This window comes from Canis aureus, chromosome 19, assembly GCF_053574225.1.
Source record: "Canis aureus isolate CA01 chromosome 19, VMU_Caureus_v.1.0, whole genome shotgun sequence".
NCBI classification, from domain to species: domain Eukaryota; kingdom Metazoa; phylum Chordata; class Mammalia; order Carnivora; family Canidae; genus Canis; species Canis aureus.
In genome coordinates this window covers 56,396,102-56,418,856 of record NC_135629.1, presented here as the reverse complement: position 1 = coordinate 56,418,856, position 22,755 = coordinate 56,396,102, and the positions used below count along the sequence as shown (strand labels likewise).

The following is a 22,755-nucleotide window of genomic DNA, read 5'->3' as shown; positions in this document are numbered from 1 at the left end:
GTTTTTTTTTTTTTTAAGATTTTATTTATTCATGGGAGACAGAGAGGCTGAGACATTAGGCAGAGGGAGAAGCAGGCTCCCCACAGGGAGCCCGACCCGGACAAGATCCCAGGACCCTGGGATCACGACCTGAGCCGAAGGCAGGCACCAGATGTCCCAAACTGATTTAAGTTCTTGTTACAACACCTTTTAACCACACCAGGGAACATTTAAGAGACCTTTTCCCTGCCTTTTCCTGCTAGCCTCATGGCACTGGCACATCCACAGCTCTCCTTTCCCTGATCCACGAGGGGCGGTGGTTTTCCTGTGGGGCCGACTTTCTATGTTCTCTCTTTGGTTAGCATTAACTTGGTGTTTTTCTGTGGATCCACGTTCTGCTCTTCTCATCTATCCTCTGGATGACTCTTAAGACTTCCTTCATGGGGCAGCCCCAGTGGCGCAGCGGTTTAGTGCCACCGGCAGCCCAGGGCGTGATCCTGGAGACCCTGGATCGAGTCCCACATCAGGCTCTCTGCATGGAGCCTGCTTCTCCCTCTGCCTGTGTCTCTGCTTCTCTCTCTCTGTGTCTCTATGAATAAATAAATAAAATCTAAAAACAAACAAACAAAAACTTCCTTCATGAGGACTGTATGGCAGGCCCTGACCCCAGCCCTGAGCGCCCTGGTAGCTCAGCATTGCCTGCCCCCCACCCCTGGATCTGTTCTCTCTAGGGTTCCAAGATCTCGCTGCTCGGGACCCCTCCCCACTGCCTCCCTTTGTACCCTGGTGTGTGGCTATCGGGAGAGAGGGTCCTGGGTCATCTTAGTCCTCATGATTCCTGCCTTTTTGTCCTAACTGGAGTCCCTGAGTGCCCGGGTTAGAGTGCTAGTGGGCTAAGAAGGGAAAGCATGCAGCGCTCCTAGGCCATAGACTGCCTTTGCCCTGAGAGAGAATGGGGAGTGTGAAGTTCAGTAGCTTTGGCTCACCTACCTGTGAAGTAGCTCCAGGCTCCAGACACAGCCCACACAGCCCTGCAGGTCTGGCTTCAGCCAGGCCCCAGCCCCATCCCTTCCCTGACCAATCACCAGCCTCGCTGCCTTCTACCCGTGGGGCTTCATACATGCTATCTCTTCCATTCTTCCATCTGTCCCTTTTTCCCTCTGGCCTCCAGAGTAACCTTAGATTCCCATGGAATGTTTCAGTTTGCCTCTCCTGACTAGAACATAAAGTGTACGACGGTAGGCCCCTTAATCTCCCATTGGTGTGTCAGAGTGTACAGGTGTGCCAACTGGCCTAGGAAGGTCATATGGACTAGGCAGCTTTCACACCAGAAATTAGTCTTGCAGGCTGAAGTCTGAGATCAGGTGTCAGGAGGGCTGGTTCCTTCTGAGGCCTCTCTTCAGTGTGCAGACAGCAGCCTCCCATCCTCATGTGATTGGCCCTTCTGTGTCTCTGTCCTGACCTCCTCCTATAAGGAAATAGGTCATACTGAATTAGGACCACTCCACTGACATCATCTTTTATTTATTTTTTAATATTTTTAAAAATTTATTTGAGAGAGAGATATTACGGAGAGAGAGGGAGAAGCAGACTCGCTGCTGAGCAGGGAGCCCAATGTGGGGCTCAATCCCAGGAGGCTGAGATCATGACCTGAGCTGAAGGCAGATATCTACCAACTGAGCCACCCAGCTGCCCCGAGTGACACTATTTTAATTTAATTACATCCTTAAAGATCCCTGTACCCTTCTGAGCTCCTGAGGGTCAGGGATTCAACATAGGAATTTTAGGGGGACAGGGCCTGGAGTAAAGGAGATGCTCAGGTGGCTATTGTTACGAGAACTAACGTGTCTCGGGTGTGACACAACAGAGGGAAAGTGTTGAGTAACTCAACAGTTGCCAGCCAGAAAGACCCAGGTCATCCCTGGCCAAGATTTCTAAAGCTTGGTTTGTTCTTCATGAAAGTTCTCCTGTCAGCCTCTTTGGGTGGATGTCAGTGAATGCATGAACCCCTGAAACTGAATCCAGGCTATATGCACGTATGTGTGTATATGTGTGTTTTTAATTTTTTATTGAGGTGAAATTCCCATTAAAAAGTAGCCATTCGGGCAGCCCCGGTGGCGCAGCGGTTTGGCGCCACCTGCAGCCCGAGGTGTGATCCTGGAGACCCCGGATCGAGTCCCACGGCGGGCTCCCTGCATGGAGCCTGCTTCTCCCTCTGCCTGTGTCTCTACCTCTCTCTGTGTGTCTCTCCTGAATGAATGAATGAATGAATGAATGAATGAATGAATGAATAAATAAATAAATAAATAAATAAATAAATAAATAAATAAAATCTTTAAAAAAAACCAAACAAGTAGCCATTCTACGGTGTGCAGCTCAGTGGTGAACGTTCTCTTCCCAGCCTTTGTGCAGCTGCCTCCTCTGTCTAGTTCCAGATCGTATGCATGGGTGTTCTTCTGGGGAAAGGATATCTGGGGCAGGTTTCCTCCTTTTTTTTTTATTGAGGTAAAGTACACATAATATAAAATTTGACAGTTTAAGTACACAATTCTGTGGCATGAAGCACACTCACACCACTGTGAAGCCACTGCCATCACTGTCTCTAGAAATTTCCATCTTCCCACACGGAGACCCTGTCCCCAGGAAGCACTGACTCCCCACCCCCTGCCCCACCCCTGGCTCCCACCATCTCCTCTCTGTCTCTGGGGACTTCCGGGGAGTGGGGTCATGTAGGAGGTGTCCTTCTAGGTCTGACTCCTCTCTCTGAGCACAATGTCCTCATGATTCAAGAACCGTTTTTTTTTTTAGAGAAAGGCAGAGACACAGGCAGAGAGAGAAGCAGGCCCCCCCGCCCCCACGAGGAGTCTAATGTGGGACTCAATCCCAGGACCCCAGGATCACAACCTAAGCCAGAGGCAGATGCCCAACCACTGAGCCACCCAGGCATCCCAAGATCCCTTTTTTTTTTTTTTCCCCTCCCCAGATCCCTGGTTTTTTTTTTTTTTTTTTTTTTTTTTTTAATTTATTTATGATAGTCACACAGAGAGAGAGAGAGAGAGAGGGAGAGAGAGGGAGAGGCAGAGACACAGGCAGAGGGAGAAGCAGGCTCCATGCACCAGGAGCCCGACGTGGGATTCGATCCTGGGTCTCCAGGATCGCGCCCTGGGCCAAAGGCAGGCGCTAAACCGCTGTGCCACCCAGGGTTCCCTGATCCCTGGTTTTTAATCAGATCCTCAAAACAGGGGATCCCTGGGTGGCGCAGCGGTTTGGCGCCTGCCTTTGGCCCAGGGTGCGATCCTGGAGACCCGGGATCGAATCCCACATCGGGCTCCCGGTGCATGGAGCCTGCTTCTTCCTCTGCCTGTGTCTCTGCCTCTCTCTCTCTCTCTCTCTCTGTGACTATCATAAATAAATAAAAATTTAAAAAAAAAAAAAAAAAAAAAAAAAAAAAGATCCTCAAAACAGTCCCTGCCTCCTCCCAGAGGTTCCAGAACCTCAGCTCTTTCCGGGGTGCAAGTGGCCAGGCAGGAGACAGCTCAGCAAAACACACAAGGCTTTCTGATGGCTGATCTGTTTGGGCTGCTTGCCTTCTAGATGTCAGTCTCAAAACGAACTCGAAAGGCTTCCAGTGACCTGGATCAAGCCAGTGTGTCCCCTTCTGAGGAGGAGAACTCAGAAAGCTCATCTGAGTCAGAGAAGACCAGTGACCAGGTGAGCAGGTGGCTGGCTTTGTGGGCGGGCAGACATGCACACATGGGAGCTGAGCAGTGGCCAGCCAGAGGGGCCCATGCTCAGGCCCCTTCTCTCTGCCCAGGACTTCACCCCCGAGAAGAAAGCTGTGGTCCGGGCACCTCGGCGGGGCCCCCTTGCAGGACGGAAGAAAAAGGTAGAGGTGTTTTGTTCCCACTGCTTATCTGTAGGAAACCCTGAGAGATCTCTCCATGGTCACCAGGCACTGTCCATGGTTACAGTCCGTCTTTTTTGGAGGAGGGTAGGGAACAGGCCATAGTGCCCTTGGGACCACCATCTTCCACCTCTGGCTCCACTGATGGCCTCACCCATAGTTTCTGAGTTGGGTGTGTGCAGAGCACTTTTATGGAGCCGAGGAGCGCCAGGCCACTACTGCTCCCGAGAGGAACATAGAGACCGGTTTGGGAACCGGGATACTAGAACCTTGGCTCCGGAAGGAAGTAGCAAGGTGCTCATAGGGGCCCCACGTGAGAGAGGGAGAGTTTGTGTGTGGAAGAGAATGCAAGCCTGTCACGTATATGTGTATGCACAGATGCTGTGAGCAGTGTGTGCATGTGTCCCAGTATGTATGTTACATGCATGTGTGCACAAGTGAGTATGTGGGGAGATAGGAGGTGGGCAGAGATAGCAGGAGGAGGGGAGCTCATCTAATTGGGCCTCCAGGCCAAATTTTGTGTTAGAAAGAGTTTTAACCACTGGAAACAACAGTGGCTTTCTCTGCCTCCCCCTTTTCACCAAGGAGAGGGTGAGGCCTGGGGGCATCACCCACCATGACTGAGCTGAATGATCAGGTGGCTGCAGGCACATCTGGGGCTGCCTGTGATTCCTGGCCAACAGGAAGTGTTTCTAGATGGAGGAAGGCAGAGGTTTGTAGGTCAGGGGCTGCAAGGGGCTGGCACTGTCCTTGGCCTGTGTTCTGCTGACCATGCCCTGGCCCCTCTTAGAAGGCACCTTCGGCCTCCGACTCCGACTCCAAAGCAGAATCCGATGGAGCAAAGGTCGAGCCAGTGGCTGTGGCCAGGTCAGCGCCGTCCTCCTCCTCCTCCTCCTCCTCTTCCTCCTCTTCCGACTCGGATGTGTCTGTAAAGAAACCTCCTCGGGGCAGGAAGCCAGGTAGGGTCCCGGCGGGGTGCCCCCTCACCTCTGACTGCCTTGGGGGCCACCCTGAGGAAGAGAACCTGGGTAGACAAGGCCATACTCTCCTTTGCTGTAGCGGAGAAGCCACCTCCAAAACCACGTGGGCGGAAGCCAAAGCCTGAGCGGCCCCCGACTAGCTCAAGTAGTGACAGGTGGGTGAGCAGCAACAGGTGGGTGATGGGCTAGGGTTATGTGGGTGGGCCCGGGACCTTGGTCCTCTAACTGGCATGCACCCCCAGTGACAGCGATGAGGTCGACCGCATCAGCGAGTGGAAGCGCCGGGATGAGGAGAGGCGGCGTGAGCTAGAAGCCAGGCGGCGCAGGGAGCAGGAGGAGGAGCTGCGAAGGCTCCGCGAACAGGAAAAGGAAGAAAAGGAGCGGAGGCGCGAGCGTGAACGCGGGGAGGCCCCGGCCAGCGGGGGCAGTAGCGGGGATGAGCTGGGGGACGAGGATGAGCCCGTCAGAAAGCGAGGCCGCAAGGGCCGGGGCCGGGGACCACAGTCTTCCTCTGACTCAGGGCCTGAGGCTGAGCTGCAGAGAGAGGTGTGTGCTGTTGGGGTGCGTCCTGAACTCCTGGGGAGGGTAGTGACCAAGGGGCTTCTCTGTCACACCCACCCCTTCCGACAAGTCCATTCCTGACTTCCACACAATGAATGAGCACCAACTGTGTGCTGGGTGCTGTGCTAGGACCTAAGGGCCAGGGATGTAGTGATAAAGCAATGAATGAGACAGAGACCCCCACCGTGAAAGCTGACATTCAAGCAAGAGAGATGGGACAACATGAGATGCATTTCAGACTGTTCATTGCTAAGAACAAGAAAGCAAGGTCGGAAAGAAAAAATAAGAAAAAGAAAGCAAGGTCGGGGGGCATAAGCTGTTGGGGTGAGGTTTTCTGTTTTAGGTAGGGTAAACTCTAAAGGCTTTTGTTGAGAAGGTGCCATTAAGTAAGGATCAGGACAAAGTGAGAGGTGGTCTGGAAAGCTACCTGGTGGGGACGGCACTCTAGGCAGAGGGTATAGTCCATGCAAACGTCCTGGGGCAGCATGGGCCTGGTATGTTGGAAGAATTAGCCAGGAGTCCGTGTGGCTGGAGCAGAGTGGGTGAAGGGGAGAGAGGGGGTCAGGGAGCATAGGGAGGGGATGGGCAGGTTGAGCGGGGCCTTGGGGACAGAGGGGGAAGACTTGGGTTTTCAGTGAAGTGGGAGCCCTGGAGGGCTGTGGGCTGGTGAGGACTTGACTCAGATGCTCACGGGCACCCTCTGGTGCTGCTGTGGGGGGGCGGGACTCTGGGTGAGCCCGGAGCAGTTAGGAGGCCTCTGATGAGCCTTGGTAATGACCATCAAGCACTGTGCAGTCCCTGCAGGCCTGTCTACTGCCCACTGTGTGGTCCACCTGAATCTGAGCCTGACTTTCTGGGCCTGTCACCTTCTAGATGGAGCCCCATATAATAGGAGGACGGGGGAAGCAAGACAATACTTTGTTCTTTTTCTCTCTTCCTTTGATCACAAAAAGGAGACCAAGACAGGAGGAATGTGTGCGGTGGGGTTGCCCCACCCATTGAGGGAGTAGTCCTTTTAGGGCCTAAGAGGCCACTGCCTGGGAACAGACTGGACACGAGTCCTTCCCACCTCATCCTGCCCATTACACCAATTCCCAGCAGTGCAGAGGTGGTGGCAGGAAGTGTCCGGCTATATCTCTAAGGAGGAGAGCCCCCACTGCCCACCATTCCAGCCTTCCCTTTCTCTGGCCGCTGCAGGCAAAGAAGACAGCAAGACAAAGCACAGAGCCTACGAGGAGACCCAGCCAGAAGGAGAAGAGAGGGCGCCCCGAGGAGAGGCCCCGAGCCAGGTCAGCACCCGCTTTGCCTCTTTCTGCCACAACTACCTGGGGGTCCAGGTTGCCCCATGCTGGTCCCTGTGGTTCTCAGCCTACTGGGGACCCATTACCCCTCACCCCTTTTGGAAGGGACCCGATTTCCAAATTTAGCCTTAGATCCAATCTAAGTGTCCCATTCTTGGTGCCCCATCAGCTTATGTAGGAGGCACTGCTCTGGGATTGAGATTCCACCCCCAGGGGATACCACTCCATATCTGTGGTGTCACACTGAGGGTGCTCCTGGCATCAAGGTGGGGCCAGGACACTCCCCAGGAAAGTGACCAGTGGTTCTGAGACCCTATGTCCAAGGCGCACCAAGGCAGGACACTGTTCCTTTCCCTGCTCGCTGGCCAATTGGGATTCCGGCATCAGTGAGTGAACCTGCCCATGGGATTTGGCAGCCAGCTGCCAAGTAGAACATCAAGTCTGAGCTCTGGAAATGGGCGTCAAATTGGGCTACCTTTCCGTAATTCATTCACCCAGGTTTTTGTTAAGAAGCCACTCACCCGGGCAGCTCCAGTGGCACAGTGGTTTGGCGCCGCCTGCAGCCCAGGGTGTGATCCTGGAGACACTGGATCAAGTCCCACGTCAGGCTCTCTGTATGATGCCTGTTTCTCCCTGTGCCTCTGCCTCTCTCTGTCTCTATGAATAAATAAATAAAATCTTTAAAAAAAAAAAAAAAAGAAGCAACTAACCCTCAGTTGCATATTAATAATGGTAATTCTAAGATTTGATGTCATTTGCTGGAAAGAACCCGAGGTTGCTTGTGTCACCTTCCCGGTCGCTTCAGGTACCTGCCTAGACCAGGTCATGATGGGCCTGACCCACCCCATCCCAGCTTCCAGGGCCCCCTGAGGGTGTTCCTCACAGTGGCTGTGGGTCCATCACCACACACTCAAGGACACCAGTGGCCGGGATGGGCGGGACTAAGGAGTGTGACTTCACAGGCCTGCGAAGGTGGAGCGAACCCGGAAGCGGTCAGAAGGGTTCCCACCTGACCGGAAGGTCGAGAAAAAGAAAGGTAGGGAGCCGGATCACTGAAAGGGAGGAGGTGGTGCTGAGAAGCTGGCTCCTGTCACCTCGGTGGTGCTGGGGCAGGTCCTCAGGCAGCACCGACAAAGGGGTTGTGGGAACCGGTTGGGTGTGGGGGTCCAAGCCAGGTGGCTCCCTTGGCCCTGCGCAAGCCCAGCTGCTGCCTTCTCTCCTGGCTGCAGAACCTTCCGTGGAGGAGAAGCTACAGAAGCTGCACAGTGAGATCAAGTTCGCCCTGAAAGTTGACAATCCGGTGAGGTCCTTGTCAGGGCCCCGAGGCCACGGCACAGCCACATCCTCTAAACCAGGGAGTCCCCCAGTCCTCTAGAGGGAGGCAGCTCCCTCTAGAAGTCTTAGGAAACCAAGGCAAACCCAGGGTCTTTGTTCTTCTGGGTGTCTTCATGGAGGGCCCAAGTTGGCCACCTCAGGTGCATTGCTTAGCATCTCCACAAGGTGGTGCCAGCCAGCCCTCCCAAGTTCTGCAGCACAGTCACTGTCCCTGGGGTCCCCTGGCACTCCCTCCCCGCCCCCGCCACCCAGGGAGCCCCACAGGGCCCCATAGGGTTCTTCAGCTAGGTGCTGTCCCTCCTCACTCACCCCCCCCCCCCCCAGGATGTGAAGAGGTGTCTGAACGCACTAGAGGAGCTAGGAACCCTACAGGTGACCTCACAGATCCTGCAGAAGAACACAGATGTGGTGGCCACATTGAAGAAGGTACGGTGGCATTCCAGCATTGGAAGGGGCTGGTGGCGGGCAAGGCAGGGGTGTGCCCAGGGAGCCTGGGTTCCCGGCCACAGCAGCTCTTGGTCAAGGAGGACACTGGTGAGCCGGCAGGCAGGAGTGCGCTGTGCTGTGGTCATGGGAGGCACTGCCAGGGGTGGCAGCCCTGGGGGCGGGTCTCTGGCGGGGGGTGAGACCAGCTGCATCTCCTGAGCCAGGCCTCTTGCCGGCCAGATCCGCCGTTACAAGGCCAACAAGGAGGTGATGGAGAAGGCCGCGGAGGTCTACACCCGGCTCAAATCTCGGGTCCTGGGACCAAAGATTGAGGCCATCCAGAAGGCAACCAGAGCTGGGGTGGAGAAGGAAAGGGCCGAGGTGGAGAAGGCCGAGGAGGCGCTGGCTGGAGAGGAGGCTCCCATGGAGAGGGTAGAGGACGAGGCGAATGCTGGTAAGGAGCAGGGCAAGAGCCCTCTGCGTTCCCCGTGCCCCATAGTGGGAGTGGCATGTTCCTGCTGGCACTCTGCATGCCTGGCTGTGTCCCCACAGTTGCTGAGGTCTGGTGTGCACACACACACCTGAGCTGCTCAGAGACCCTCAGAGCCAGGCAGCACTGGAGGCCATGTGTGCGGTGGGGTGGGCCATGTGTGGGAGCGTTGCTAGGATGAAAGAGGTTATCTCCCATAGGGGCTGTGGCACTGGTCCTTACCAAATGGGAGGACCTTCTTCCTGCTGGGGTTAAGTGGTGCCCATGCTGCTGCTGAGAGGTGTTCCTTCAGACTGGGGCAGGATGGCTCAGGGACGCCCTGCAGGGAGCATCACCTTTTTTCTGTCCAAGCACCTAGCAAGCTTTTTCCTGTTGCCCTTGGCCACTCATTTACTGGCTTCTTCATCTTTAGACTTATATGGGCTGGGGCCATCTGGGAGGTGCCTCTGAGAGGTGCAGGGGTGGGGGATGTGGGCATGCCCGGGGTCAGGGACCTCAAGGCCGGTGGAGGCTCCTTCAGGGCCCCTGGCCCCAAACCAGCTCACTTGCTTGCTCTTGGCGGACAGGGCTACAGGGTCCCATGAGCCTTTCTCCCGCCAGATCTCTCGGCCCCGGTGAATGGTGAGGCCACATCCCAGAAAGGAGAGAGCATGGAAGACAAGGAGCAGGAGGGAGGACAGAACTCCGAGGAGGGGCTGGGCTGTGGCTCCTCTGAAGAGCCATTACACAATGAGTAAGTATTGCCAAGGGCCATGGCTCCAGAGGCTGCTTCCCGAGAAGGCCTCCACGGTGTGGGCTGCTTGTTCTGGCGATGGCCACAGGGACCTGTCCCACCCTCACCTTTGCAGCTGACCCTCAGGTCCCCCATCAAGATTGCTCTGCAGCTCCAAGCTGCTCTGGGCCCGGCCCCTTGGAGGATTGCCTCCTCCTGGCACTCCGGGAGTGGGCACCATGAGCTGCTTGAAGCTGACGTCGCCGTGCTGAGGACCCTGGGCCTGCCTGTGCTTGGCGGGGGCCTGGCTGGGGCGGTGTGGGAGGCTTTGGACACGGGCTGTGCTCTTAGAGTGCTCGAGTGTCTGCTGGAGGTGGCAGGCCAAGGGCTCACCCCCACCGCGCTGTGCTCCCACCAGCAATGCGCGGGAGGGCTCCGAGCTGGATGCACCCGGGAAGGAGCGGCAGGAGCGTGCAAGGGTGCGGATGGACTCGGAGTCCCTGGACGAGGAGGACAGCTGAGCCCTGGCGGCCAGGCCCACCTGTCACGCGTAGATGCCCCAGGCCTGCCCCGGCCCCCACCCGCCACCTGCGGAGCAGAGACCTGTTGGGGAAACGCCATGCTGTTCCTTTGTATCTGTCCCCTGGGTTGTTTTTCTGCCTAACTTCTGTGATTTCCAACCGACATGAAATGACTATAAAGGGTTTTTTTAATGAAAGTCACTTTTATTGGCTCGATTTTCTAGTGTTGCTGGTACAGCTGTCCAGGGCTCGTCCAGGGACAAAGGGTTTAAGCCACAAGGTCACTGTTCACAGCAAATGCTCTGACACTGCCCTTGCTGGGTCTGGGCCTGCAGGGCTGACGGTGAAGGAGAGGGGAGGGGGGAGGCCTTTTCAGACGTAATGCATCCTCAAGTGGAGGCTGTGGTTTGACCCCAGACAGTCTTGCAGAGCCTTGCTCCCATTCCTGTTCCTACCCAGGCTGCAGGTGGTTCTGGGGCCCCCGAAGCAGCAGCTCAGGGGCACTCAAGCCATTCAGTCTTCGGGGTTGCTGTGAGCTAGCCGTTGTCCTTGCCATTCAGAGGGTGTGAGTGTTGGGGGCAGGCCTTGCTCTGTGACCTTGGACAAGTGGCACTCCCATTCTGAGCTTCTCATTCCTCACCTGTAAAGTGAACCCAGGGTCGGCAGACAGACCTGTGTGCAGCTCCCAGCCAGGTACCTGCACACGGCAGTTGCTGGTTAAACGGTGGTGTCCACTGTGTGTCCTCCACCTTGCCCCTGGCCAAGTGCCTCCATCTCAGCCGAGGTCATGGTGCAGTGTGGCACTTCCTGGGCCTGGCATCCCCTGTTTGGTCTGGCTGGATATAAGCTCCAGTCACTGTGCTCAGTTTGTGTGAATGACTGTGTGCCCAGCGCCTCCACCTGTGGTGGAGACTGAGGAGGGACAAGCCTGAGGGGCTTTCTGACTTGCCCCCCCCCCCCGCCCCCTGCTGGTTTCACCACCGCTGGCTCCCAGGAGCCAACAGCAGCCCTTTGGGGAAGGCTGGCCTCTCGTCCTGAGCTTGGAGCCCCCAGTCATTTCTGAGAAGAGGGTGGTATGAAGGCACCTCAAGTCCCCTTAAGGGAGGGAGGTGGCCTAATGCAGGAGTTGTAGGTGGGATACGGTTCCAGGAAGCAGGGCTTGCCTGACAGGGTTCTCCCCAGCTGGAGGACAGGTGAAGCCCAGTGAGGGAGCACCTCAGCTTCCCCACGTGCCATCCATCTCACGTGGCTTCCCTGGGCGTTTGGGGACAGTGTGGCCAGGAAGGAGGGGATGCTGCAGGCGTCCTAGCCCCTATTCTCCAGCCTGGGCTGAGCGTGGGACCATGTTGAGCATATTTTATCTCATTACCCTTGGGGCCCCACTCCCACCCCGTGGGGAAGCCCTCTCCTTCCTTAGCCTCAGCCCAGGGGCCTTTGGGACCACAAAACATCAGCGCAGGGCGGGGTAGGGGGATGCGCTGAGGCGGCAGGGCCCCCCAGTCTGGTCCCCCAGCTGGGCCAGTGCATAGGCATAGTTGGTGGCTGCTGCAGCATCACACTCAGAGCCCCTCGGCCACACCGGGCATCAGCAGAGGCGGTAGGAGCCTGCCGCCAGGTGACAGTAATATTCTGGTACTTTCTGGTATAACAGAACATGGTTGCTGAGAGCCAGGGTGTATGCTTCTGGGGTGAGGACAAAGCTCCAGGAGCCCAGGATGGACCCAGACTGGGGTGCCCCAAAGATAAAGGGGCTCCTAATGGAGGCTGCTGAATGGAGAACCTTCTAGACCTAGGCATGTTTCCACTTCTCTTTCCTAATTGGAGTGCTTGGTTGAGACCTTCAGGCAAAGGCCCTCTGTCAGCAGTCATAGCAGCCCTGGGCCCCTAGGCCAGGAGAAGGCCCAGGGGTCCTTGGGAGGAAAGGGTGGACGGCATAGGTAGGGCCAGAGCTGGGTGTGCACACGGCCGAACTCCAGTAGTTGGTGCTCCTGCTGGTGCCAGGCAGCACCAGCCTGTAGGGTCCGGCCTTTAGGGAGTTGGTGGGGGCTGGAGAGAAGGCTCGGCAGAGGGCTCTGTGGGCAGGAGGGACCTACAGCTGCTGCCCAGTGGGGTGCAGGGCAAAGGGCCCCACCAGCCAGCAGAGCGGCGGGCCGTGCTGCACACTCTCCAGCAGCTGCTCCAGCTCCCGCCATGCCTGGCACACAGCCCCGCGGCTCTGGGCCAGGCGCTCTGCCGGCAGCTCTTCCACGGAGCTGGCCGAGGAGACGAGGCTGTAGAGCTCACAGAGGCTGTGGCGCGCCCGCCCGACCTGCTGCTGGAGCTCAGAGGGGAGGCCTTGGAGGCCGGAGGCCAGGGAGCTGTAGGCCACGTGGAGCTGCTGGATGAGGCTGCAGGCCCTGGACAGAGCCCCGGAGTCCGGCACCTGTGGGAGACGGGGTGGTGAGGTAAGCTGGGGTTGAGGGAGGAGAGGGAGCCGCGGCCCTCTGTTACACACCTCTTGGGGAATGCCTTCTTCGAGTCTGCTGCTCGGACTCTGGTCCAGCCATGACTGGTCTTCTGGAGCCTGCTTGGCCTTTTCAATCTAGAAAGATAAATTACAGCTTCTCAGCAGGGTCCTTTCACACACTGCCCTGGGGATATTCCTGGCCCTGGCCCTGGGGCCTTGTGTCCAGACCTTTCCATGGTGGAAAAGCCACAAGTTTAGAGCCAGCTGTGCCAGGATAGACAATAATCCATATTCTTTTTGGGCTTGTCAGAGACCAAATAACAAACCATCAGTTCCCAGTTCAAAATCCTTCCATGGTTCCCCAGTGCCCTTTGGATACAATCTAGCTCCTCACCATGGCCTACAGGGTCTGCTCCCTGGGACTTCCCAGACCTCATCTCCTACTGACACTCTGTCATGCTCCGCTCTGGACACACTGGCCTCATTTTGTCTTCTGACCACTTCCAACATGCCTCTGCCTCAGAGCATTTGCACATGCTGCCTGTTCAGCCTGGAGTATGCTTCCTCTGGCCTTTCATGTGGTGCCCATCCAGTCTTGGCTCCAGGTGAGGCCTTCCCTGGCCACCCAGTGCAGTGGCCCCTAGTCCCTCCCTGCCAGGTTTCATTATTCTCCTTATAGGCACATCTCTGTTGAGTTACTGTGGATGTTGGATGTTTGTTTCCTTGCTGTTTATCTACCCACCCCCCTCCGCCTCTTGGGTGGAAGTTCTTTTGGCGGCTTTTCTTCCTAGATTGTTTTTTTTTTTTAATTAATTTATTTATTTATTCATGGGAGATACAGAGAGAGGCAGAGACACAGGCAGAGAGAGAAGCAGGGTCCATGCAGGGAGCCCGATGTGGGACTCAATCCCAGGTCTCCAGGATCACGCCCTGGGCCAAAGGTAGCTCTAAACCTCTGAGCCACCCAGGGATCCCCTCTTCCTAGATTGTTGAGTCCCCGGCACATAGGAGCCTCCCCACCCCACCACCAGTTAAACAATCTCCCTTGTCCCAGCAGCTGGTGGGTGGGCAGAGTGTGGGCCAGGTGTGGACTCCCAGCTCACCCTGCAGGAACTCCCATCTGGGGCCTGCTGGTCAGCTCCAGTGCCCCATCCAAAATCAAACTCTCCATGTTCACCTCAACCCACTCAGCACCTCCCCCAGGGTCCCCTGCTAAAAATCTCCCAAGCAGAGATGCCTGGCCGACTCTTGATCTCAGAGTTGTGAGTTCGAGCGGGCTGTTGGGTGTAGACATTACTTAAATAAAATACTCAAAAAAAATTTTTTTTTAAGCCTCCAAAATGTCTTAGGGTTCCTCTCTCTCATGCCTCCCATGGCTCCTATGGAGCCCACCTGTAGACCTTGTCAGCCTGCCTCGGAGGCACTTCCAGGAGGACATGGGTGCCTCTCGCTGCCCCTGCCCCTCCCTGGTGGCCCCACCATCCAACAGTTGCCATAATTTTTGTGGAAACCTCACTGATCTCCTGGGTCCAGCCCATTTTCCCATCAGCAGCCAGAGTGACGCCCTAGCAAAACCCATTGGGTCAGGCCACCACTCAGTCCTGGGTGCTGGGTGGGGGCTGGGCAGCATCCCTGGCCTCACCTCCTCGATGTCAGAAGCACCTTCTCCTGCAGTTGTGACAGCTACAAATGTCCCAGCGTCCCTGGGGCCTGATCATCCTTGTTGTGACTGTTCCCACTGGAATGGACCAATAGTCTTCAAACTGGGGCTCACTGGAGCCCCCAGGGCACCAATTAAAAACACAGTTGTGCGGGCACACCCCGGGGATCCTGATTCAGGCGGCATTGCCAGGCTCTTCACTGCATGTGTAAGTGGGGCTGATGTAGCTGAACATCTAAAACCCATGACCCATGACCTCGGGAACCTGGAGGTCCTCAGAGCTAGGGGTCCCTCACCACCTGCCTCAGCCACTGCGGGTTGCTGCTGCCGGACTGTGCAGCTCAGCGCTCCCGGTGCAGCGGAAGCGGCACAAGTGTTAGCTGTCAGCCGTGGGGAAGGCCTGTGCCAGTGGATCCTCGCGCCGTACATGCTTACCGGTCACCGCACGTGCCTGGGGGTTCAGGGGGAGATAATCTGAGGAAGGTGCCAGGGGGAGAGGAAGGCTCTTACCACCTGGAAGGAGTCCTCCAGCTGGGCCAGCGCGCCCCTGGCCTGGAACTGGCCGTGCTGCAGGTGGCTCAGGGCATGCTCAAAAGCCCGCTGGCGGAAGCCAGGGGCCAGGTCACCCAGACGCACAAAGTAGCTGCCCTGGTCGGCCGTGAGTACCTTTGGCCCAGGTTCGGAGGCAGCAAGCTGAGCTGGAAAGGAAGACAGGATTACTCAATCTGAGAGGCCCCTGGAGAATCCGGGGCTCGGGTCTTACAGAAGCCAGGCCCATGGGAAGTGGGGCCCAGCTGTGCGGTTCTCACCTTGCTCCTTGGCATCCATGGGGTAGAAAATATCCCCCAGTTCCCCCAGCTCAGCCCCGAGCATTGCAAAGCTCATGGCTCCTTCGGGGACACATGTGGTGGCTGCAGGCCCTGCATCCTCCCTGCCCGGCGAGGCCCCTTGAGTGAATGTTGCCACAGCGGTGGCTTCCCTGGCAAGGTCCAGGCCTGCACACAGGGTGTCTGGGGCACTGGCTACTCCAGAGGATAGAGCCTCCAGGGGTCTCAGGATGGTTTGTTTCCCTCCTTTGTCTGGGCCACTGTAACTGGTGAGTCCACTCCAGACGGTGTCCTGGGTACCTGGTAACCAACTCTGGATGGTCTGCACTGCCCCTTTGGCCACACTCCCTGCTCCTGAGAGTCCAGTGGAAACTGTTTCTTTGGTGCCTGTCAGGACTGTCTTGGTGGTGTCCAGACCAGTCTGGACCGTGCCCTTGGCTACACCCAATGCCCCAGTGAGCCCAGTAGATAGGGTGTCTTTGGTGCCAGTTAGGATAGTCTTCGAAGTGTCCAGACCTCCCTGGACAGCTCCTTTGGCCACATTCATGGCACCAGTCATCCCAGTACACATGGTGTCTTTGGTGCCTGCCAGGACAGTCTTGGTGGTGTCCAGACCAGTCTGGACAGTGCCCTTGGCCATGTTCATGGCCCCTGTCACCCCAGTGGATACGGCATCTTTGGTGCCAGTTAGGATAGTCTTTGAAGTGTCCAGACCTCCCTGGACAGCTCCTTTGGCCACGTTCATGGCACCGGTCATCCCAGTACATACAGTGTCTTTAGTGCCTGTCAGGACAGTCTTGGTGGTGTCCAGACCAGTCTGGACCGTGCCCTTGGCCATTTTCATGGCCCCTGTCACCCCAGTGGACACTGTATCTTTTGTACCAGTTAGGACTGCTTTTGACGTGTCCAAGCCAGTCTGGACAGCCCCTTTAGCCACATTCATGGCACCGGTCATCCCAGTACACACGGTGTCTTTGGTGCCTGTCAGGACAGTCTTGGTGGTGTCCAGACCAGTCTGGACCGTGCCCTTCGCCACACCCAGTGCCCCAGTGAGCCCAGTAGATAAGGTGTCTTTGGTGCCTGACAGGACGGCCTTTGATGTGTCCATGCCAGTCTGGACAGCTCCTTTGGCCACGTTCATGGCACTGGTCATGCCAGTACACACGGTGTCTTTGGTGCCTGTCAGGACAGTCTTGGTGGTGTCCAGACCAGTCTGAAAGGTTCCCTTGGCCATGTCCATGGCCCCTGTCACCCCAGTGGACACTGCATCTTTGGTGCCAGTCACGATACTCTTTGAAGTGTCCAGACCTCCCTGGACAGCTCCTTTGGCCACATTCATGGCACCAGTCATCCCAGTACACACGGTGTCTTTGGTGCCTGTCAGGACAGTCTTGGTGGTGTCTAGACCAGTCTGGACAGTGCCCTTGGCCATGTTCATGGCCCCTGTCACCCCAGTGGACACGGCATCTTTGCTGCCTGACAGGACAGCCTTTGATGTGTCCATGCCAGTCCGGACAGCTCCTTTGGCCACGTTCATGGCACCGGTCATCCCAGTACACACGGTGTCTTTGGTGCCTGTCAGGACAGTCTTGGTGGTGTCCAGACCAGTCTGAACAGTGCCCTTGGCCACACCCAGTGCCCCGGTGAGCCCAGTAGATAAGGTGTCTTTGGTGCCAGTCAGGACGGCCTTTGATGTGTCCATGCCAGTCTGGACAGCTCCTTTGGCCACATTCATGGCACCAGTCATCCCAGTACACACGGTGTCTTTGGTGCCTGTCAGGACAGTCTTGGTGGTGTCCAGACCAGTCTGAACAGTGCCCTTGGCCATGTTCATGGCTCCTGTCACCCCAGTGGACACGGCATCTTTAGTGCCAGTCAGGACGGCCTTTGATGTGTCCATGCCAGTCTGGACAGCTCCTTTGGCCACGTTCATGGCACCGGTCATCCCAGTACACACGGTGTCTTTGGTGCCAGTCAGGACGGCCTTTGATGTGTCCATGCCAGTCTGGACAGCTCCTTTGGCCACGTTCATGGCACCGGTCATCCCAGTACACACGGTGTCTTTGGTGCCTGTCAGGACAGTCTTGGTGGTGTCCAGACCAGTCTGAACAGTGCCCTTGGCCACACCCAGTGCCCCGGTGAGCCCAGTAGATAAGGTGTCTTTGGTGCCAGTCAGGACGGCCTTTGATGTGTCCATGCCAGTCTGGACAGCTCCTTTGGCCACGTTCATGGCACCGGTCATCCCAGTACACACGGTGTCTTTGGTGCCTGTCAGGACTGTCTTGGTGGTGTCCAGACCAGTCTGAACAGTGCCCTTGGCCATGTTCATGGCTCCTGTCACCCCAGTGGATACGGCATCTTTAGTGCCAGTCAGGACGGCCTTTGATGTGTCCAGACCTCCCTGGACAGCTCCTTTGGCCACGTTCATGGCACCGGTCATGCCAGTACACACGGTGTCTTTGGTGCCTGTCAGGACAGTCTTGGTGGTGTCTAGACCAGTCTGGACAGCGCCCTTGGCCATGTTCATGGCCCCTGTCACCCCAGTGGATACGGCATCTTTGGTGCCTGAAAGGACAGCCTTTGATGTGTCCATGCCAGTCTGGACAGCTCCTTTGGCCACGTTCATGGCACCGGTCATCCCAGTACACACGGTGTCTTTGGTGCCTGTCAGGACAGTCTTGGTGGTGTCCAGACCAGTCTGGACCGTGCCCTTCGCCACACCCAGTGCCCCGGTGAGCCCAGTAGATAAGGTGTCTTTGGTGCCTGACAGGACAGCCTTTGATGTGTCCATGCCAGTCTGGACAACTCCTTTGGCCATGATCATGGCACCAGTCATCCCGGTACACACGGTGTCTTTGGTGCCTGTCAGGACAGTCTTGGTGGTGTCCAGACCAGTCTGAACAGTGCCCTTGGCCATGTTCATGGCCCCTGTCACCCCAGTGGACACGGCATCTTTGGTGCCAGTCAGGACGGCCTTTGATGTGTCCATGCCAGTCTGGACAGCTCCTTTGGCCACGTTCATGGCACCGGTCATCCCAGTACACACGGTGTCTTTGGTGCCTGTCAGGACAGTCTTGGTGGTGTCCAGACCAGTCTGAACAGTGCCCTTGGCCATGTCCATGGCCCCTGTCACCCCAGTGGATACGGCATCTTTGGTGCCAGTCAGGACGGCTTTTGACGTGTCCAAGCCAGTCTGGACAGCTCCTTTGGCCACGTTCATGGCACCGGTCATCCCAGTACACACGGTGTCTTTGGTGCCTGTCAGGACAGTCTTGGTGGTGTCCAGACCAGTCTGGACAGTGCCCTTGGCCATGTTCATGGCCCCTGTCACCCCAGTGGACACGGCATCTTTGGTGCCAGTCAGGACGGCCTTTGATGTGTCCATGCCAGTCTGGACAGCTCCTTTGGCCACGTTCATGGCACCGGTCATCCCAGTACACACGGTGTCTTTGGTGCCTGTCAGGACAGTCTTGGTGGTGTCTAGACCAGTCTGGACAGTGCCCTTGGCCATGTTCATGGCCCCTGTCACCCCAGTGGACACAGCATCTTTAGTGCCAGTCAGGACGGCCTTTGAAGTGTCCAGACCTCCTTGGACAGCTCCTTTGGCCACGTTCATGGCACCGGTCATCCCAGTACACACAGTGTCTTTAGTGCCTGTCAGGACAGCCTTTGATGTGTCCATTCCAGTCTGGACAGCTCCTTTGGCCACGTTCATGGCACCAGTCATCCCAGTGCACACGGTGTCTTTGGTGCCTGTCAGGACTGTCTTGGTGGTGTCCAGACCAGTCTGGACAGTGTCCTTGGCCACATTCACTGCACTGGTGACTCCACCGGCTACAGTCTCCTTGGTGCCCGTGAGTGCAGACCGGGTCATGCCTAGGCCTCCCTGCACCACACCTTTAGCTGTGTCTACCATGTTGGCCATCCCGGAGGAGATGGCACCCTTGGTCTTGGTCATCTTGGAGCACACAAGGTCCTTTGCCCCAGAGATCATCTGATAAGAAAGGACACATGTCATCAACAGGAGCACTGGAGATGCTTTGCACCCCAGACTTCAGCTAACCTGACTTCTAGTGTGCCTTAGGGATGGGGACTGTCCCCCAGAAAGCCTGCTCCTTACTCCCCACCCTGACATAGTTTCCCTGCACACTGTTATCCAGCCAGGGCCTTCCAGGGCCCAACCTCGACCAGCCCTGTCCTAGTGCCAGACGGTTCCCCATGATTCAGTAGGTCCCCATTGCTGATGGCAGGTCCCTACACCTCCAGAACCCTTGCCAAGACTCCTGGACTTGGGCTCAGGCAGTGCCTGTCACTGAATGACATCGTTGTTCACCCTGCCTACTCTTTACTTTTGGCAGATTTCGAACCTGGTTTCCCTGTTACAGCAGGGAGACCACATTGCTCATTAAAATGAGTATATTCAAGTAACAGCATTTAAAAAAGAATAATAACCTGCAAAAGGACGGGGACGAGCATTGGGTTTGAGTCCTGGGATCCTGTCAATGATTCTCATCATCTCTGACATCCCAGAAGACGGTTTTTCTCGTCAGTTAAACTAACAAAGGGCCGTGATGGCCTCAGAGCTGCCAGTACAGTTTCCCCCACCAGTGCGATACTGCCCTCCAGGGGACATCTGTGTTTGCCTCGACTTGGGCGGGCAGGGAGCTCCGGGCATGGAGCGAGCAAGGCCCGGGGATGCCGTGCAAACCCTGGGATGCCCCACAACCAAGCCCAATCTGGCTCCAAACGGCCACAGTGCTGAGGCGGAGGGGCACAGAGTGAGCACCTGCTGCCCCGCATCATCCCAAGTGGGCATCTGGACTCCATGCCTGCGGAGACCTGGGTTTGAATCTCAGCTCTCTGTGCCCCCTCCCCCAGCCCCCGCCGTGTGACCTCGGGCGAGCCCCCTCTCCGAGCTCTGTCTAAGGCACGGTGGCTAAAACAGCACCTCTGCCGAGGACTGTGGAGGACCGAGGACCGGAGTCAAGGTGCCTGAGGCACTTTGCAGGGAGTATGTGCTCAACTAATGTGAGTAGAGAGGCTGTGGGGACTCGGCGGGGAGGGAACAGGGTGTGGGTGCCAGGGTCTGGTTTAATCTGGGCCAGGGGGCCTGTGGCGCGCTTCACCCTTTGCGTTTCCGTCTGTCTGAGCTGAGGGCAGAGGAGCGGCAGTACGACTCCAGGGTAGGGGCTTGTGCTCACTGACAGTTGTAACAGGGCTCTGGCACCTTGCCGTGACATCAGTTCCTACGCTCCGCCAGACCTTGGGGACGTGATAGCACGGGGGGTCCCCATCGTCTCGGCAGCCTCCAACCGCCCAAGGCTCAGGAACCACACTACCACTACCACGCCTTGCTGTGTGACCTTTGGCAGGTGGCTCGCCTTCTCTGTGCCTCAGCTGTTGTGCAGGGTACTGCACTCCTCCCTCACAGGGCCGATTAACTAGCAAGCGGCGCCCAGAAAGCACGTGGCCCAAAGCCTGACACACGGTGAGTTACCAGTGTTCTCCGTCCCATGGTGCTGGGGGGGCGGGGGCGCTCTCTGGGGCCCGTGCTCGGAGGTAAGGCAGTGCCGCTCCCATTTCACAGATGTGGCAACAGAAGCGCTGAGGGGCAGCAATGGCTGGAATCCCACAGCGGGACACACCAGGCTATCTGCCCCCTCCTTGGCCTGTGACAGCACAGCCCCTCAGGGGGCAGGCACCCGAACATCCTAGGAGGGCCCCCAGGAGGAGGTGGGAGCCACGAGGCTCTCCCAGCACCTCTCACCTTGTCCGAAGGTGGCGGCAGCTTCTCCCCGCTGGCCGTCTGCTCCAAGGCGGTGGCTGCTGCGGGGACAAGGAGCTGGTCAGGCCACCAGGAAGGGCAAGGGATGTGGGCCGGCGTCAGCCACCCCCGTGCCCGTTGCGCAACCGGTGGGCACAGCCTGAAAGGTCAGGAATGTCCCAGCCACCCTGCCAGGGACAGCCATGGGTCTGGCTCAGTCTGACCCTGAGTCCTGGAGCTCCTTGGGCTCCTGGAGCAGAAGTTCTCTGGAGCTTTTCTGTGCCTGGGTGCTGGACACTCCCCCCAGGGGCATCGCGGGAAGACGATTCGGGGCCCGCCCCGCCCCTGCCGCAGCTGCCTGCTGCCCGTCGGGCCAGGTATGTGGAGCAGAAGTCAGCTGCCCAGGGCTCCGGGCCCAGAGTGAGGCCCGGTCCAGGAGCCGCCCCCGCCCCAGGCTCCCCTGCACCCGCCCTCTGCATCCCCAGGGCTGCCCCAGCAGGGCGGAGAACCCCCCACCCCGTGTGACCCCTGGAAGCCAGTGTCTCTCTGGGAACCGGGATGAAAACCGTCAGTGAGCTCAGACACGGGGAACACCCAGACCCTGGCCCGTGGTGCGTCAGGAATGGGGTGGGGGACGGGAGGGGCTGAGAAGGTAGGAGACGTCGTCGCTGGGAGACAGGCTGTGTTCACAACCCCACTGTTGCTGCTTATGCTGCTTTGGGCCACTCACTGGCCATACTGATGCCTCAGTTTCCACATCTGGCACCAAATGAGCATGCCAGCCTGCAGCGTCTATTGAGACGACTCTGGCCCATAAGAGCCACCCCCAAATGGCCAGAAGCCCCTGCTGGGAGCTTTCCTCCAGGGACCCGCCTCCAGAGCCCCCACCTCCGTGGCGCTGTCCACTCACCGTCATTCCCGGGCTGGGCAGAAGCACCTGCCGGATCGGCGGCAGGCCGGGCCTCTTTCGCCGAACCGTGGGCGCTGGCCATCAGGTTCCGGGCAGAACTGAAGCCAGGCAAGGACCCCAGGAAGCTCCCCAGGATCTACAGGGGGCAGGGGGCAGCGTTGGCAGGGCCAGGCCTTGGGGCAGGGCGGGGGAAGCATCAGACAGCCCTGGGCTCCTGCGTGACCCCAGCAGGGACTGTTAGCGCTCTGAGTCTCAGTTTCCTTGCCTGGGCAATGGGCAGAGTCAGCCTGCCTCCCATAGACAGCTGAGAAGACCATCCCCCAGGGCCCCAAAGACCTTTTCCCTCCACCGCCCCCACTTCACAGAAAGGGAAACTGAGACCCAGAGACGCCCATGGCTGGTTCAAGGTCACACAGTAAGGAAGGAGCCGAGGGTTGCCCGAGCTCCCCACTCCTTCACCCTCCAGCTTGGGACAGGAGAGAAGAGTGCCATGGCTCTGGGCGCCTTCCCGTCCTCCCTGGGAAGCCCTTCCAGACCCCAGTACCATGAGGTCACCTTCCCAAGGGTCTGGGGGCTCCCGGGCCCCACCAGGGATCTCCCCCTCCCACGCCCCCCCTTACCTTGCCCTTGGGTTTGGGAGGATCCCGGCCTCCTTCGTCCTGAGCTGACATGGTAATGATACTGTAAGCAGCTGGAAGGGGGGCCGAGAGGGCGTGTGAGTCGGGGCCCCCAGGCCTCCCACCCCACGCAGCCCCCCGACCACACCCCCAGTCCCAGCTGCACGCTGGCGTGGCTCACCTGGGGCGTGTGAGGGTCCCTCGGAGCCACAGGCGCACAGCTGGCAGCCGGCTCAGCTCTCGGCTACCAGGCCTTATAGGGTCTGGGGCAGGCGCGGGCCCGGCAGCAGAGGCAGGCGGCCAGCGGGCTGGGGGAGGGCCC

General features: G+C 57.8%; 2 protein-coding genes across 5 annotated transcripts in view; one reads left to right on the top strand and one right to left on the bottom strand.

Moving 5' to 3' along the window:
- HDGFL2 (HDGF like 2) overlaps nt 1-10,406 on the top strand; it is a 23,140-nt gene extending 12,734 nt beyond the window's left edge. For both annotated transcript variants that reach the window (XM_077860408.1, XM_077860407.1), the window contains exons 5-16: nt 3,574-3,690; nt 3,794-3,865; nt 4,674-4,842; nt 4,943-5,018; nt 5,106-5,409; nt 6,622-6,713; nt 7,688-7,761; nt 7,955-8,025; nt 8,385-8,486; nt 8,727-8,940; nt 9,577-9,709; nt 10,107-10,406. In XM_077860408.1, coding sequence (XP_077716534.1) covers nt 3,574-3,690; nt 3,794-3,865; nt 4,674-4,842; nt 4,943-5,018; nt 5,106-5,409; nt 6,622-6,713; nt 7,688-7,761; nt 7,955-8,025; nt 8,385-8,486; nt 8,727-8,940; nt 9,577-9,709; nt 10,107-10,209 — 1,527 coding nt within the window. In that variant the 3' untranslated portion in view covers nt 10,210-10,406. The remainder of the gene's footprint in view (nt 1-3,573; nt 3,691-3,793; nt 3,866-4,673; nt 4,843-4,942; nt 5,019-5,105; nt 5,410-6,621; nt 6,714-7,687; nt 7,762-7,954; nt 8,026-8,384; nt 8,487-8,726; nt 8,941-9,576; nt 9,710-10,106) is intronic.
- On the bottom strand, nt 10,393-22,755 carry PLIN4 (perilipin 4). Of its 3 annotated transcripts, none has more exons than XM_077860399.1 (8): nt 22,615-22,755; nt 22,437-22,507; nt 21,817-21,952; nt 20,910-20,968; nt 15,125-19,136; nt 14,826-15,013; nt 12,704-12,790; nt 10,393-12,631 (listed from the first exon to the last, which is right to left on the bottom strand). In XM_077860399.1, exons 2-8 carry the CDS (start codon nt 22,485-22,487, stop codon nt 12,299-12,301), a joined length of 4,866 nt encoding a protein of 1,621 aa, XP_077716525.1. In that variant the 5' UTR covers nt 22,488-22,507; nt 22,615-22,755; the 3' UTR covers nt 10,393-12,298. The 3 variants fall into 3 exon arrangements, with proteins under 3 accessions (XP_077716525.1, XP_077716528.1, XP_077716526.1); XM_077860402.1 differs by having other exon boundaries at nt 10,393-10,849; XM_077860400.1 differs by having other exon boundaries at nt 20,910-20,965.